General features: G+C 41.9%; 1 protein-coding gene across 2 annotated transcripts in view; it reads left to right on the forward strand.

Moving 5' to 3' along the window:
* zfyve28 (zinc finger, FYVE domain containing 28) overlaps nucleotides 1-17,053 on the forward strand; it is a 188,923-nt gene that overhangs the window by 105,881 nt on the left and 65,989 nt on the right. For both annotated transcript variants that reach the window (XM_080182526.1, XM_080182527.1), the window contains exon 6: nucleotides 15,413-15,502. In XM_080182526.1, coding sequence (XP_080038652.1) covers nucleotides 15,413-15,502 — 90 coding nt within the window. The remainder of the gene's footprint in view (nucleotides 1-15,412; nucleotides 15,503-17,053) is intronic.

Here is a 17,053-nt window from a genome sequence, read left to right on the forward strand (position 1 = left end):
CTTACGACTAATATTGCTGTTATTGTTGCTGAAATCATTGTTGTATCAGCTCTCCAACTACAAAACAATATTTCAATAATATTTTATACAAATACAACATAATTCCATGCTTTCATATCCAATATTTTGTGATTGAAACCAAAGAAGCCCAATTGTCTCTTTTTCACCTCTAGCTGCATTCCCATTTCCTGTAGAGCTATGCATCTGTATTCCAAAATGTTTATTGTCATCGGTGTGTCCTCCTCCACCAGTTGCTGAAGGTTAGCATGCAGGCGCAGCAGACGATAAAGTAGGCAATGGTATGTTGACCTTCATAGACAAGAGGATGTCTAGGTGAGGCCACACCTGGAATGTTGTGTGCAGTTTTGATCTCCTTATCTGAGAATGTTCATGCTGTGGAGGGAGTACAGCAAATGCTTTTCAGATTGATTCCTGGGGTGGCAGGACTGACATATAAGGAGAGATTGAATCAGTTAGGTTTATGTTTACTGGGATTTAGAAGAATGAAGGGGAATCTCAAAAACCTATAAAATTCCAACAGGACTAGACAGGGTAGATGCAGCAAGGATGTTGCCGATGGTGGGGGAGTGTAGAACAAGGGGTCATAGACTTAGGATATGGGATAAACCATCTAGGACTGAGATGAGAGATTTATTCACACAGAGAATGGTGAGCCTGTGGAATTCATTACCACAGAAAGTAGTTGAGGCCAAAATATTGTGGCTGGGATACTCTTGGCTCTCTGCGCCACTCGAGCAGCGCAGCAGGTTGGCAGGCATCAATGGGGAGACCTGTACCGACACCAGTTGCGAGTCTCCCAGGAGCTTTTGAGTGTAATCGATGCAGGGCTGTTTATCATATTGGAATTAGGGTCTCTTTTAATGTTGCGTTTATGGTATGTTACTTCAACCGTTTGCCTTCGCATCATCTTTATTGATGTTTTGACCAGTTTTTCTCCAGTTTAATTAAACCAGCCACACCCATATTCTCACACAAACTTGTTCGGGCCAAGTGGCCTAATTCTGCTCCTATGTCTTATGACCTTATGGGTTTTCCAGCATAGGACAATAATGTTGCAAAAAAGAATAATGCTTATTTTCCTCACGCTTGCCTTGTTGTCCATAAGGCTCTCAACCTGGGTGCCTTGAAGATTGTCTGCAGCCTTCACACTGTTATGTCATGGCAATTAAACTCGTATCATTTCTGAGTTTTATTATGTACTAATTCTAGATCTTGTCTCTTGTAGGCCTTCTTTTTAACCAAATTTTTCTATCCATTAATACCTTTTAGTTCTGGAAGTGTATTTAACTTGTACCTTGCATGCCTCTTCCATTGCCATTCTGTTGATCAGGTATTTTTCAAACCATTAATCTCTGAATTGCCACTGAAATGCACTAATTCCAGTCTTGGACTCTGTAATTTTTTTCTTCATCTAGTTTCAGTGTGAATCTAACTAAATGGTAGTCGTCATTTCCCTATGGATGTTCTACCTTCACATTTCAATTTAATGAAGATATGTCTTCACCTGTAACCATTTAAATCAATGAGTGAAACCATTTGAGAATTCGCTTTTCGTGAGCAATTATTTGGAAGTGTACATTGTTAGTGTTAGCATTCTAATGAGGAGTTGTGATTTTAACATTTCTGCTACCCTACACCGCAGAAGTAACTTAGACCAGTTTGCATATTTCGTGCTTACGTATTTGTGGAACATTGCACATTCAGTATGTTGCTTTCTTTCTCCACTTTGTCACTTTGACTGATTACATGCGAGCATACTTCCATCTGTACAGTGTCTTGATGTCAAAATGAATTATTTTTAGAACCCACTCCGGCATGAAATAGAATGCCAAGTGTTGACTCCCAGCCGCAGCTACTGCTTTCTATTTTGTATGGTAGAACCTAATTCCTGTTCAGTGAAACTTGCTTATTATAAACTCTTATCTAAAAGTTTATTTTAAAAAGATACATCTGCATCTTTGCAGCCTCTTTTTAGCCTTTTTGAGTTCTGGTCATTATTTTGTTTCATTAATTCACAGGCTATTAGTGTCGCTGGCTAAGCCAGCATTTGTTATAGGCCGTCCCTGTTTTACCTTGAGAAAGTGGTGGTGAGCAACCTCCTTGAACTGCTACAGTCCATGTGGTGTAGGTAAACCTTCTGTGCTGTTTGGGAGGAAGTTCCAGGATTTTGACCCAGAGACAGTGAAGGAATGGTGCCATTGTACAGTCTAACCTTTTATTAGCAAAGCTGGAGAAGGAAAAGAAGGTGTTGCCGTAACTGTATGCATTGGGAAAAACAAATGATGGTGAAAAAAAGTAATAGCTATTGTAATGTGGAATGAGATAAAGGATGAAGAATGATGAATCGCATCTCATGGGTATATTCTACAGGAAAGTGGAAGGATAGTGGAGGAAGAAATACTCAAAACAAGTTGGAGAAATGAGTTTTAAAAAAATATTCCTGGAGAATTTCAGCTATCCTGGTGTTAGTTGGTCCGAAGAGGTAAGTAAAGTGGGTAGGGATCGGAATTCCTGCCAGACTCCTTTCTAACCCAGTCTGAAAGAAGCGAAAAAGGATGATTTAGTACTGGATCTTATAGTGGAAAATGAACAAGAGAAGATAAAAAGTCAAAAGTAGCGCAACATTGCGGCAATAGTGACCATAAACTTTAAGGCAACTGTGAAGGGCATGATTGTGACCAGGAAACTCGATTGGGAAAAGCCAGTTTTGAGTGGCTGAGACCAACACTTGTGAAAATAAAATGATGTAAAACAATGATGTAGAACAGCAATGAGAAATTGTTTAAAATGATGTTCAGCAGAGTACAGGAAAACATATAAATTCTGCTCTTTAAATAAAAAGAAGCAAGCTTAGTGATGAATCACAGATGAATAAAGACAGTGAGGGTAACGAAAAGAGATGCTTTAAGGACATGAACTGTAGATGAGAGAGGGCGAAAAGGGAATGAGAAAATTAAGGGGTTAAAACAAAGCAAGGGTTGAATTATAACAAAATGGTAAAATTGATTCCCCAGGTCATGAGTTGACCCACCTGGTTTGAAATTAAACAAAAGCTTGGCTGTTAACTGTTCCCTGGTGCATTCTGCATGGCAACACCTCTACCAAGCAGAGTCCATTTGCCAAGCAATCACCCCTCCTTTTTGCCGTATAAATTGTTCCATTTGGAATCTCGCGTATCTGTCTTGATGAGTGCACAATGAAAAGCATTGACAGCATCATTTTCTTTTTCAGAAATATTCAAATTCTGTACCACCGAATAATTAAAATAGAATCATAAACTCCCAACAGTGCAGAAGGTGGTTATTCAGTCCATCAAACACGCACTGGCAACAATCTCATCCAACTCCTATTTCTGTAACCCCAGATATTACCCTGCTAATCCCCCCAAAACAAAGGGGCAATTAAACATAGCCAGTCAACCTAACCTGCACATCTTTGGAGTGTGGGAGGAAACTGGAGCACCTGGAGGAAACCCATGCAGACACGGGGAGAACGTGCAAACTGCGCACAGTCAGCCGAGGTCGGAATTGAACCTTGGTCCCTGGCGCTGTGAGGCAGCAGTGCTAACTGCTTGCAATGACCTAATGAAAGGGAAGTCAATGGAATAGGACCATTTAATGTTGAACAGGATGCAGGTAGCAATAGAGAAAATGGCTGAAATAAAACTTCATTTTCATTTATAATTTCACGACTACTGGATTTCTCAAAGCTTTTCACATCCACTGAAGCTTAGTCACTTTTATAACATCAGAAACATGTCTGCCAATTGGAGTTCAGCAAATTTCCATGAACGGTAATGTGATAATGACCAGATAATCTGTAATGTTGATTTGAAGGATAAATTTGACTCAAACACCAGGAATAGCTCCCCTGCTTCTCTTCAAAACAGTGCCATGGAATTTTAAATATCTACCCAAGCAGACACATTTCTTTGATTTGACATCCGAGAGACCCTTACAATGCTGCACTGGAGTGGCAGACTTGATTTTTGTGCTCAAACCTTGGGAGTGTGACTTGAATCTGGAAGCTTCAAACACAGGTGAGAGTGCTCCCAGCTGAGGCACGGCTCACACTATGTTAAAATCTGAAGCAAAGTAATTATTTATCAGGGAAACAGGTGGATGTGACGTTGGATGGTGCCCTCATTTTTTTTTATGAAAGTGTCCATTTTACTCCCAGGGGTCAAAATGTGCAGAACAGAAATAGGCCATTTAGCCCAGCAGCTCAATGCCAGTGTTTCTGCTCCACATGAACCACCTCTAACCGCTCTCCAACTATCCCGTCAACACATCATTACAATCCTTTTTATTTCTTACTCAGATTCGTTTCCAGTAAGCTTCCCATAGCTGGATGATAAGTGTAATGTCCTAATTATGTTTGGGATTGCGGGTTTTACACAAAGACTTGGTCTGTATGTGTAGCTTCAAACTAGCACACAGCTGGTTTATTAAAAGAGATGTTCTCTGCACTGTACTAAGTGCAAAATTGAAACTAAAACTGCAGCTTCTGCAAACACCCTAATGACATCAGCATCATGTGATGAGCTATTAAAGCTACTTGCAACTCTCAAGTAGATACCAATAAGCAAAAAGTTTCTGTTGAAGTGCTAACTGGATGATCCATCTCGGCCTCTTCCTGAGGTACCCAGCATCACCAATGTCCACCGTCATCCAATTCGATTCACTCCATGTGATTACCCAGAAATAGTTGAAGACACTAATACAGAACAACAATGGACCTTTTCAACATCCCATCAATACCTCTGAAGTCTTGTGCTCCAAAAAACTTGTGCTCCAGATCAAGCTACACTCTACAGGGTGACATGGTGGCTCTGCTGCGTCATAGCATCAGGGCCCCAGGTTCAATTCCCGACTTGGGTCACCGTCTGTGTGGAGTCTGCATGTTCTCCCTGTGTCTGCGTGGGCTTCCTCCGGGTGTTCTGGTTTCCTCCCACAGTCCAAAAGACATGCTGGTCAGGTGCTAAATTCTCCCTCAGTATACCTGAACAGATGCCAGAGTGTGGCGACTAGGGGATTTTCACAGTAACTTCATTGCAGTGTTAATGTTAGCCTACTTGCAACACTAATAAATAAATTTTAAACCTTACTCCCTGAGACAACCTTCTCCATGTTAGCTACAACACTTGTATCTACATGGCAATATGGAAATGTGCCCTGAGTATGCTCTGTCTGTAAAAAAAAATATAAATACGATTGAGCAAATTATTGTCCCATTAGTCTACTCGTGATCATCAGCAATGTGATGGTGTTGTTGGTGATATCAAGCGGCACTTGCACAGCAATAACCTGCTCAGTTTAGATTCCAATAGGACCACTCAGTTCCTGACCTTATTTACAGCCTTTGTCCAAAACATGGACAGCACAGCTGAACCCTCGAGAGGAGGTGAGAATGTTGGCATCAAGCCAACATTTGACATATGGCATCAAGGTACCTTAGCAAAATTCTGGTTGACAGGAAATTCTGCTAGAGTCATTCCTAGCACAAAGGAAGATGGCTTTTGATTTGATTTATTATTGTCACATGTATTAACATATAGTGAAAAGTATTGTTTCTTGCACACTATACAGACAAAACATACCATTCGTAGAGAAGTAAATGAGAGAGTACAAAATGTAGTGTTACAGTCATAACTAGGGTGTAGAGAAAGATCAATTTAATGCAAGGTAGGTCCATTCAAAAGTCTGACAGCAGCAGGGAAAAAAAACTGTTCTTGAGTCGGCTGTTGTTACTGGAGATCAGTCACCTCAATCCCAAGACATTGCTGCAGGAGTAACCCAGGGCAGTGTCCAAGATGCAGTCATTAAGCTACTTCATCAGTGATCTTCTTTCCATCATAAAGTCAGATGTAGGGATGTTCAATGATGACTGCACAATGGTCAGTTTGATCATGATGAAGCAGTCTAGATCCAAATGCAGCAAGACCTGGACAATATCTAAGCTTGGACTGACGAGTGAAAAATAATGTTCATGCCACACAAGTGCCAGGCAATGACCATCTCCAGCAAGAGAGAACTTCACCATCTCCTCTTGTTATTCAATGGCATTACTGTTGCTGAATTCCCCACTAACAAATATCTGCCATTGACTAGACACTGAACTGGACTTGCCATATAAATGCTGTGGCTGCAAGAGTATATCAGATGCTGGGAATTCTGTGATAACTAACTCCCCTCCTCACTCCCCAAAGTCTGTCCATAATCTGCAAGGCACAAGTCAGGAATGTGATGCAATACTCTGCACTTGCTTGCCTGAGTACAATTCTAACAACACTCAAGCTGAACACCATTCAGGACAAGACATCTTGCTTGATCACCACTCTATCCACCAGCTTAAACGTTCAGCCCACCTCCATGGATGCTCAGTGGCAGTAGAGTGTACCATAAACAAGATGCACTGTAGCTCTTTTTATACCTGTGGCCTATGCCACTTGAATGACAAAGTCACCAGATGCATGGAAGTTCACCTCCATGCCATGCACTATGAGAAGAAATAAATATTTCACCTGCCAAATATGTCAACAAATGTTTGATTAAACAGACAAAAAAAGTCACTCACCACCCTAACTTGGAAATGCATTATCATTCCTTCACTGTTGCTGGGTCAAAATCCTGGAACTCCCTCCCTATCAGTACCACCACCTTGAGAGCAATTAGGATTGGACGATAAATGCTGGCCTGGCCAACGATATCAACGTTCCATGAAATAGGCTTTTTAAAAAAAAACTTTTGGGGGAAAATACTGTGCAAAAAAAATGTGGAAATCTGAAGTATAATCACTAGAAGTGCATGCGAGGCCAGGCATCATCTATAAAACACTCAGGACAATAACCTTGAATCACCACTAGAAAATATTCCAGATGTCACAAACTTTAAGGAAGTGCAGGACAGTGTATGTTCGGGAGGAAAGAAGGAAAAGGTATATATGAGAGTGTTGAAGCAGGAAAAGGGGATGCCTTTTCATGAGTTTGGAAGGTTTAACCTGTCATTGGACTTTGAGCAAGAGCTAAATTATTGTGCAACTTGACCTTTGAGTGGATTATGAAGTTGAACCTAATTGTGATTCAGCAGTGCATAAGGAAGTTGAGAGCAATGTTACATAATTGGAAGTGCACAGTCTTTATGTTGCATAGAATGAGATCAGAAGCTCTGTGTGGAGTCAAGTAAGATGAAGTTGTACACATCTGCTTCAACTTAAAGCAGTGCATGGAGGCGGGAGATGTGTCACCGACAGTACTATAGAATTTGTAGTGGGGTTCAAGATAATGGCTTTGGCCTTAATAACCTTTAAGCAAGGGAATAATTTATATGGCAGATAAGGGACCAGGTAATAAAGAGCTGATAAGTGTGAAGGAATGTATAAATACGTCTATAATGAGAATAGTATCAAAGGAAATAGACTGGGTAAAGAGGCCAGAAGCAGAATATGAACATATGAACATAAGAACATAAGAAATAGGAGCAGGAGTTGGCCATCTGGCCCTTCGAGCCTGCCCCGCCATTCAATAAGATCATGGCTGATCTGTCGTGGCTCAGTTCCACATTCCCGCCCTCTCCCCATAACCCTTAATCCCCTCTCTTATCAAAAACCCATCAACCCGCATCTTAAAAATATTTAGCGAGGTAGCTTCCACCACTTCAACGGGCAGAGAATTCCAGAGATTCACCACCCTTTGAGTGAAGAAGTTCCTCCTCAACTCCGTTCTAAACCGCCCCCCCCTTTATCTTGAGGCTGTGCCCCCTAGTCCTACTGTCCTTTCTGAGCGGGAAGAGTCTCTCCACCTCTATCCTATCCATCCCATTCATCATCTTATACGTCTCAATGAGATCTCCCCTCATTCTTCTAAACTCTAACGAGTACAAGCCTAGTTTATTCAGCCTTTCCTCATAGCTCAACCCCCTCAACTCCGGCATCAGCCTAGTAAACCTCCTCTGCACTCCCTCCAAGGCCAAAATATCCTTGCGTAAGTACGGCGCCCAAAACTGCACACAGTACTCCAGCCGCGGCCTCACCAATGCCCTATACAGCTGCAGCAAGACCTCCCTACTTTTATATTCAATCCCCCTCGCTATGAAGGCCAGCATCCCATTTGCCTTCCTGACCACCTGCTGCACCTGCAAGCTGGGTTTTTGCGACTCATGCACAAGGACCCCGAGGTCCCTCTGCACCGTTGCCTGCTGCAGTTTTTCTCCACGTAAGTAATAATCCTTCTTACCATTATTCCTACCAAAGTGGACCACCTCGCACTTGCCAACATTAAATTCCATTTGCCAGTTCCTGGCCCATTCGCCCACCCTATCTAGATCCTTCTGCAGACTCTCCATACCCTCCGCGCAATTTGCTGTTCCACCAATCTTGGTGTCATCAGCAAATTTCGACACCATACACTCGGTTCCCTCCTCCAGATCATCTATATGAATGGTAAATAGCTGAGGCCCCAGCACCGACCCCTGAGGCACTCCACTAGTCACCAACCGCCAATCCGAATAGCACCCATTGACCCCCACTCTCTGCCTCCTATTTGACAACCAGTCCTCTATCCACGCTAACACCCTACCCCCAACTCCATGTCCCCTGACCTTCTGCAATAACCTGTTGTGGGGTACCTTGTCAAACGCCTTCTGAAAATCCAGAAAGACCACATCCACCGGCTCTCCTCTATCCACCGCCCTAGACACATCCTCATAGAACTCCAGTAAATTTGTCAGACACGACTTCCCCTTAACGAAACCGTGCTGCGTCTGCTCTATCAAGCAATTCCCCTCAAGATGCCTCGCTATTTCCTCCTTGATGACGGATTCTAACATGTTACCTACAACAGACGTTAAACTAACCGGCCTATAATTCCCCGCATTTTGCCTGGCACCCTTCTTAAACAACGGGGTAACATTAGCCGCTTTCCAATCTTCCGGCACTTCCCCGGAATCCAGCGACGTCTGGAAAATAACCACCAAGGCATCCACTATCACCTCCGCCATTTCTTTCAGAACCCTTGAATGCATTCCATCCGGTCCTGGGGACTTGTCCACAATCAGCCCCCTCCAGTCTGTCGAGCACTGCCTCTCTAGTAACAGTAATGTCATCGAGACCCTCCAGTCCTATCACCTTTCCATCGCTAACACCCGGCAAATTATTCACGTCCTCCTCCGTGAAGACCAAAACAAAAAAGTTATTGAAGACCTCAGCCATTTCCCCATCCCCTACCACTAAGTCCCCCCTCTCATCCTCTAAGGGACCAACGTTCACCCTAGCCAGCCTCTTCCTTTTTATATACTCATAAAAACTTTTGCTATCCTTTTTTATATTAAGCGCTAGCCCAGCTTCATAGTTTATCCTACCCTTCTTTATCAATTTCTTTGTCAATCTTTGTTAACTCTCCCAATCCTCTTCTTGCCCACTACTCTTAGCTACTCTAAACGCCTCCGCTTTTAATTTAACATTTTCCTTCACCTCCTTCGTTATCCACGGCTTATTACCTCTCCTCCTACGGTCCTTTTTGACCATCGGAATAAATTTCTGCTGAGCACCAAGAAAGATCTCCTTAAAAATCCTCCACTGCTCCTCAGCAGACCTACCTTCCAACGCGCTCCCCCAGTCCACATTCGCCAATTCCTCTCTCATCCTACCATACTCCCCTCTGTTCAAAAAGAAAAGCAAAAAGATAAATTACTGGTATTCATAAAAAATATCTCGAGACAGTTATTACCAATGAATTTACTATCACGTAAGCAAGTTTGATGTAGTATGTAGATCAACAACTCATGGAAGGGATGTAGTGAAACAAATTGCAGAGAAGCGCAAGAATTATCACAGAATTGTTACCGCGCTGAAGAAGCCCATTTGGCCGAATATATCTGCACCGGCTCGCCATCAAGTATCATGACTTAGTATCGTTACCTTGCCTTTTCCCCCTATCCCTGTGCATTGTTTCTATTCACAAAATTGTCTAGTGCCCTCTTGAATGCCTCAGTTGAATCTGCCTCCATCACACTTCCAGGTAGAGCATTCCAGACTGTGTGAAAAAAGATTTTTCCCACATTGCATTTGCTTCTTTTGCAAGTCATTTTAAATTTGTATTCTTTCATGCTTAATCCTTTTATGAGCAGGGAGTTTCTCCCTATCTGCTCCAAGCAGCCCACTCATAATTTTGAACATCTCTATCAAATCTCTTTTCAGCCACCTTCTCTCCAAGGAGAACAGTTTCAACCTTTACAATCTATTCTCATAACTGAAGATTCTCATCCCTGGAACCATTTTCTGCACTCTCTCCAATGTGTTAACATCTTTCCTATAGTGTGGTGCCCAGAACTGTACACAATACTGCCGCTAAGGTCTAACTAATGCCTTATATAGGTTAGTGTAACTTACTTTTTTCATAATCTAAGCTCCTTTTAATAAAGCAACGAATACTGTTTGCTTTATTCACTGCTCTCTCCACCTGTTCTGCCACCTTCAAAGGTCTATATACGTATATGCCCAGGTCCCTCTGCTCCTGCACCCCCTTAAGAATTGTACCCCTTATTTTATATTGTGTTTCCATGGTTCTTCCTGCCAAAATGCAACACCTCCCACTTTTCCATATTGAACCTCATCTGCCACCTTGTCTATGTTCTTTTGAACTGTCCTCCTCACAGTTTACAATACTTCCAAGTTTATCTGCAAACTTTGAAATTGTCCCCTGTATACCAAGTTCTAGATCATTAATGTTTGTCAGCGAAAGTAAGGGTTCCAATACTGACTACTGGGGAACACCACTGCCAACCTTCAACCAGCCTGAGAAACAATCATTGATATTGTCAAAATGTTCTCTCCTTCCTGTTATTCAGCCAGTTTTGTATCTACATTGTTATCGTCCCTTTTATTCCATGAGAAATAACTTTTCTCAAGTCTGTTGTGAATTATAATGGAGGACATCAGTTGGGTTTGGAATGATAAAAAGGAACAAGAGGTCAGGAGTTCCTGGAGTGTGTTTAAGATCATTTGCTGCAGCAGTATATTTCTGGTACAAAGAGAAAGCAGGCACTGTTTGATCTGGTTCTGAGGAATGGGTTTTCTGGAGTGGACCAAATAACAGTGGGAGTGCATCTAGGGGAATAGTGGCCATTGTATCACAAGATTGAGGTTGGTCTTGGAAAAGGACAAGGAACAGTGCAGAGCAGGAGTAATTAATTGAGGAAAAGCCAACTTTGATGGGATGAGAATGCATATGAATTGAGGAGTTGGCATCAAATATTGGCAGAAAAGACAATGGCTGGTCAATGGACTTCGTCATTGCATTGCAGGCAATATCTATATTCCTTTGGAGGGGGAAGGTAAAAGAAATTTTAGAGCACCCTGGATGACAAGAGCGATTGAGGTGAAGGTGAAAAGGAAGAAGTACGCGCATGATGGATAACAGGTAGAAAATACAATGGAGAATAGAGCTGAATATAGAAAAAAACTAAGCTTTTCTTTATTAGTGACAAGTAAGGCTTACATTAACACTGCAATGAAGTTACTATGAAATTCCCCTAGTCACCACAGTCCGGTGTCTGTTCATGTCAATGCCCCTAATCAGCACATCTTTCAGAATGTGGGAGGAAACCGGAGCACCTGCAGGAAACCCACGCAGACATGGGGAGAACTCCACACAGACAGTGACCTAAGCCAGAAATCGATCCCGGGTGCCTAACGCTGTGAGGAAGCAGTGCTAACAACTGTGCTGTAGGATCAGAAAGAAGTGAAAAATCTAATCAGAAAAGCAAGGAAGGAGCATGAAATGAGACTAGCAGTTAACATGAAAAGAAATCCCAAGATTTTCCTGTAAGCATATAAATAATACAAGGGTGGTAAAATAAATAGTAAGGGTGATTGGAGATGATAAAAAATGAGATTTGCATATGGAGGCAGAAGAAATAACAGAGGCATAAATGAGTATCTGAAGAGGATGCTACGCAGGCAGAGGTGAGAGGGAAGGTACACGTAAACTCAGGGAATTCACAGTTGAGAAGGGGGAGGTGTTAGGCGATCTTTACTTAAAGTAAGTGAGACACGAGGCACCAAGACCATATGAGATGCACCCAAGGATAGCGAAGGAGGCATGAGTGAAAAGGCGTAGTGGCTTTGTTACAGGGTTAGTAATTCAGAGACCCAGGACAAGATCTGAGTTCAAATCTAGTGTTGACCATGAAGCCATTGTCAATTGTTATAAAAACCCAACTGATTCATTTAGGGAAGGAAATTTACGGTCCCCACCTGGTGTGTGACTCCCATAGAATCTCTGCAGTGCAGAAAGAGGCCATCCAGCCCATCAAGTCTGCTCTGGCTCTCAAAGAACATTCCACCCAGGCCCTCCCCTCCACCCTGTTGACATAACCCTGCGCATTTACCATGGCTCATTCACCAGATCCACAGCAACGTGGTTGGCTTCCAAATTCCAAAATGGAGGCAGTTAGGGATGGGCAATAATTGCTGACCCGGCCAGCAAATCCACATTTTGTAAATGAATTTTTAAAAATTGCGGAGGCTATAATTTTCAAGACACCGTCAGGGATGGTGTCAGAGGAGTGGAGAATTGTTACGTCCTTGTTCAAAAAGGCGTGCAAAGGTTACGCCAGCAACTGCAGACCAGTCAGTTTGACTTCAGTGCTAGGGAAACTTCTGGAAACTATGGTTCAGGACAAAATCAATAGTCACTCAGGCAAATACAGAACAGTTAAACAAAGCCAGCATGAATTCATTAAGGGAAAATCACATTTAACTAACTTGCTGGAGTTTTTTGAGGAGATAACAGAGAAGGTTGATAAAAGCAATGCTGTTGATGTGGTGTACGTGGATTTTCAAAAGGCACTTGACCCAGTGCCGCATAACAGACTTGTGAGCAAAATTCTAGCACGTGGACTGAAAGGGAAAATAGGCACTTGGATAACAAATTAGATGAATGACAGGAAACGGAGAGTAGTGATAAATAGTTGCTTTTCAGGTTGAAGGAAATTTGTAGTGGAGCTCCCCAGGGGTCAGTGTTGGGACCCTTGCTGCTCTTGGTGTATATTAATAATCTTGACAGTGGCGTGCGGGACATTTCAAAGTTTGCACATGACACAAAAATCGTGTTGTGAGCTGTGATATCTTGAACTTCAAAAGGATATAGATGTATTGGTGGATTGATTGGAAAAGTGCCAGGTGAAAGTCAATGTAGAGAAGTCTGAGGTGATTCATTTTGGCAGGAAGAATGTGCACAGACAGTATAAAATAAAGGGAGGATCTCCTGAGGCGCAGAGTCAAAGGGACCTCAATCTATGTGTATGTGTTGTTGAAGGTGTCAGGGCATGTTGAGAGAGCAGTTAATGAAGTATAGGATATCCAGGATTTTCTTAAGAGGCATTAAGTATGAGAATAATATGTTGAACTTGTTCAAGATGCTAGTTAGGCCTCATCTAGAATGCATACAGTTCTGGGCACCATACTTAAAGGCTGTAAAGGCATTGGAGGGAATACAGAGGAGATTCCAGATATAAACAACAATTGGTGTAGGGATAGATTGAAGAGATGACATCTGTTCCCCAGAGAAAAGAAGGCTGAGTGGAGTCTTCACAGAGATATTCAAGATCCTGAGGGGTAAACAGGGAGAAATTGTTCCCACTCGAGCATCCAGAGCTCGAGGGCACAGATTCAAAGCCTCAGTGCAGACTCGATGGGCCGAATGGCATTCTTCTGTACTGTAAAGATTCCAATAATTGCACATTAAATGAATAATCAGTTTTTGATTAAATGGATTGAGGGACTGGTGTTGTCCAAGGCACTGAGAACACTTAACCCTTTAAAAGGTAGAGAAAATGACTAGTTACCATCAAGTTCACCTGATTATTCACAGTTTACATGAAATAGACTCTGCACAATGGTCCCTATGATTATTTGAGGAAACTCTCAATGTCAGTGGAATATTAGGTTGTTTTGGTGCCACGTATAATTATGAAATGGTTGTAGAACAGGAGGCAGCTATTTGGCACATTGTCTGTCCCAGCTAGCCCCACTCTCCTTCATTTTCTCCACAGCTCTGTAAATCTTTTCTCTTCAGATAACTAGTCAGCTCTCTTTTGAAAACCAGAGGTGATATTACACAGTGACTGGTCGAACTCTGGAACTCTCTGCCTGAGAGGGAGGTGAAGCCAGATTCATACTGGTCAGATGTTAATAATAATATTCAGTAGATGTTTGCAATACTGCTATCCTAGTACTTTTACAATATGATGATTCATACCTTGTTATATACTTGTTAAAAAATCAAGACAAACTGCACTTGGCTGTTTTTCTTCATGTTGACTGCTTTTTGAAAATTCTGGCAACATATTGTTTTTTTACAGATAGAAGATTTGAGATATATTTCATGAATTGATGCTGTGTAACAAAATTGTTGATTTTCATCTTCAATGAGTGTTATTTCCACCAAGTAGTTTAAACAGTTTACTGAAACCTGAAGTACAGTATTAGAGACTCAGCCAGGAGTGGAATGGGATAGGGGGTGGGAAAAGGAAGAAAACTCCCGTAACATCCAAAATAAACTGATTTGAAAGGGGAGGGCAGAAAGCAATTGGCAAAAAGCATGGACCCAAGAATTGTGCCATAGTTGGAACAATTAATTTTAAAGTAACACTCCCCATCCATGTGGTACACTTGGGAGGTACCTTTTCAGTCTTGAACTGGGTTAATGCAGGTACTGTTTGGCAAATACATACAGGCATGGGAAAGGGGAAGAGGGAGTGAAGAAAGAAACCTTGTTCAGAAAGTGGTCTTGTGGTATTTCTCAAATGGTCCCAAGTGCCATATAATGAATGACTTTGAGGCATATTGATTATTGTATAAACAAACGGGGTCATTATGTGGGCAGTAAAATTGCACAACCAGTACAAAGAACAAAGAAAAATTACAGCACAGGAATAGGCCCTTCAGCCCTCCAAGCCTGCACCGACCATGCTGCCTGTCTGAACTAAAACCCCCTACCCTTCCAGGGACCATATTATCCCTTTATTCCCATCTTATTCATGAAAAAACAAAGAAAATTAGTGAGGTGAGGAATTGCAGTGAGGTGAGTGAGCATTTGACACCTCTCTTTGCTGATGGTATTTTGAGGGGTGCGGAAAAAGTTGCTCACGACTCCAGCAGAATTCCTTGCTCCACTTTGGGAAGTGTCATGGGTGCTTGAACATTGCCAGATTGGGTTTTGGCATTCAACCATCAAGATTGAAATTAAGCGAAAAACTAACAGATGGAGAAATAAAAATATTTAAATTCTCTGGATGGGGGAGTGCGGGATGACATTTGATTGTGCATTTGAGTGAAATATTCTTGTAGCTTATTCTGTGTTGCAGAAATCTAACTCTGAAATTATCTATAGGGCCTTAAAGCTTGGATACCTCACACAAGATTTGGTTGATGACTACGAGCCAGCATTAATGTTTACAATTCCTAGACTAGCCATTGTCTGGTATGTATTTCAAAAACAACATTTTTTTGTTAACAAACACAATAAATAAGTTTTGATTTTAACAGTATTACAACTATTGTTGGTTCAAGTCTGGGTTGTTACCGTTTAGTTATTCCACAAAATGCTGTCACTGCCCTCTGCACCACATGATGTTCCCTTTGACCTCTGTCACTCAGCAACTGCAATGTAAATTGAGCTATCACCTTCAGTGTTGAACCCAATGATCTCAGCTGGGTCATCCAGCCAAGCAAAGGCAAGGCACTGCTCTTGCAGATGAGAGAAATCCAAAGTCGAGTGCCCCCTTGCTGCGGCAGAGCACCACATGACATCTAGTTACTCTGCAACAAGAGGCAGAACTTATTGCATGCCTCTTAATTTGAAGAGTGGTACACGTGGTGTGGACCTTGAGGAAGAAAGAAGCGACAAGTGTAGCACAAAATTTAGTTACCTATCTAGAGTCGCCTTTAAAATAACACATTTCCCCTTCATCCATGCAGATTTTCAAATTTAGACAAACGGCATTTGGTTGCCTGCTGTGAGGATGTGCCCTCCTTAAAATTCAGTTATATTTGTCACAACTCATTTTGCACAGAGCCCTGACAGCCGAGTCTTGACTTCAGATTTGGCTCAATAGTGACTCAGTCTCTGATCAAATTATTAGGTTATTGCTGCACTGAAGGCTCATGGTTCTTGCGCTGTCTTTTTGAAAAAAACTATCTAATTAGTCTGCTCTTTCCCCCATGGCCCTGCAGACATTTCCTTCTGAAATATGTCTGCAATTCCATTTTGGAAGTTGGTATTAAATCTGCTTCCATCACCCTTTCAGGCAGTGCATTCTAGATCATCATAGCTTGCTGCAGTTTTAAAAAAGAACTCTTTCCCTTCTTTTGCCAATTACCTTAAATCTGTGTTGTTAGCAAACTCTGCCAGTGGAAACAGTTTTTCCTTATTTGCTATCTCAAAATTCCTAGCATGCTGTGTTTGAAGTTTGCGCGAGCAGATTACAGAGTTCGAGACAATACTGTATGTGCGCTCTTGTTTTTCCAGTACATGAGCTCCTGTTTCTCTTTAGATGGGTTGTCCTTTTCTAGTGCCCCGTTAGACAATGTGATGAATCAGCATGAATCTAATATGAAACACATTCTGTTTGTGTTGTGCGGGTTATCCACTCTTTGAACAGCCAAAAGCTGATTTTGTTCGACAAGAGTCACAATGCTGATTGAAGTGCAATCCTTTCAGTGCAACCACCAGCTGTGTTAACACATATCCAGCTGTTAATGTTTCAACTCTTACATTGCAGAAACCCTTTAGAGCCACTTGTTTGAGTCTGGTTTGTTGCTAATCTAGTCAGTTAACTTCCATTTGATTCCATTTGAACAGCCAGAAAAGTTGATATTTTCTGAAGTCAGACACCGATAGAAAGATCGAACCACTAAACATTGAATCCCTACAGTGCAGAACGAGGTCATTCAGTCCATCGAGCCTGCACCAATAAAAATCCCACCCAGACCCTATCCCTGTAACCCCAGCTATTTACCCTGCTAATTTCCC

The sequence above is a fragment of the Carcharhinus amblyrhynchos genome, unplaced genomic scaffold, assembly GCF_965287045.1.
Source record: "Carcharhinus amblyrhynchos unplaced genomic scaffold, sCarAmb.v2.hapA scaffold_61, whole genome shotgun sequence".
NCBI lineage: Eukaryota > Metazoa > Chordata > Chondrichthyes > Carcharhiniformes > Carcharhinidae > Carcharhinus > Carcharhinus amblyrhynchos.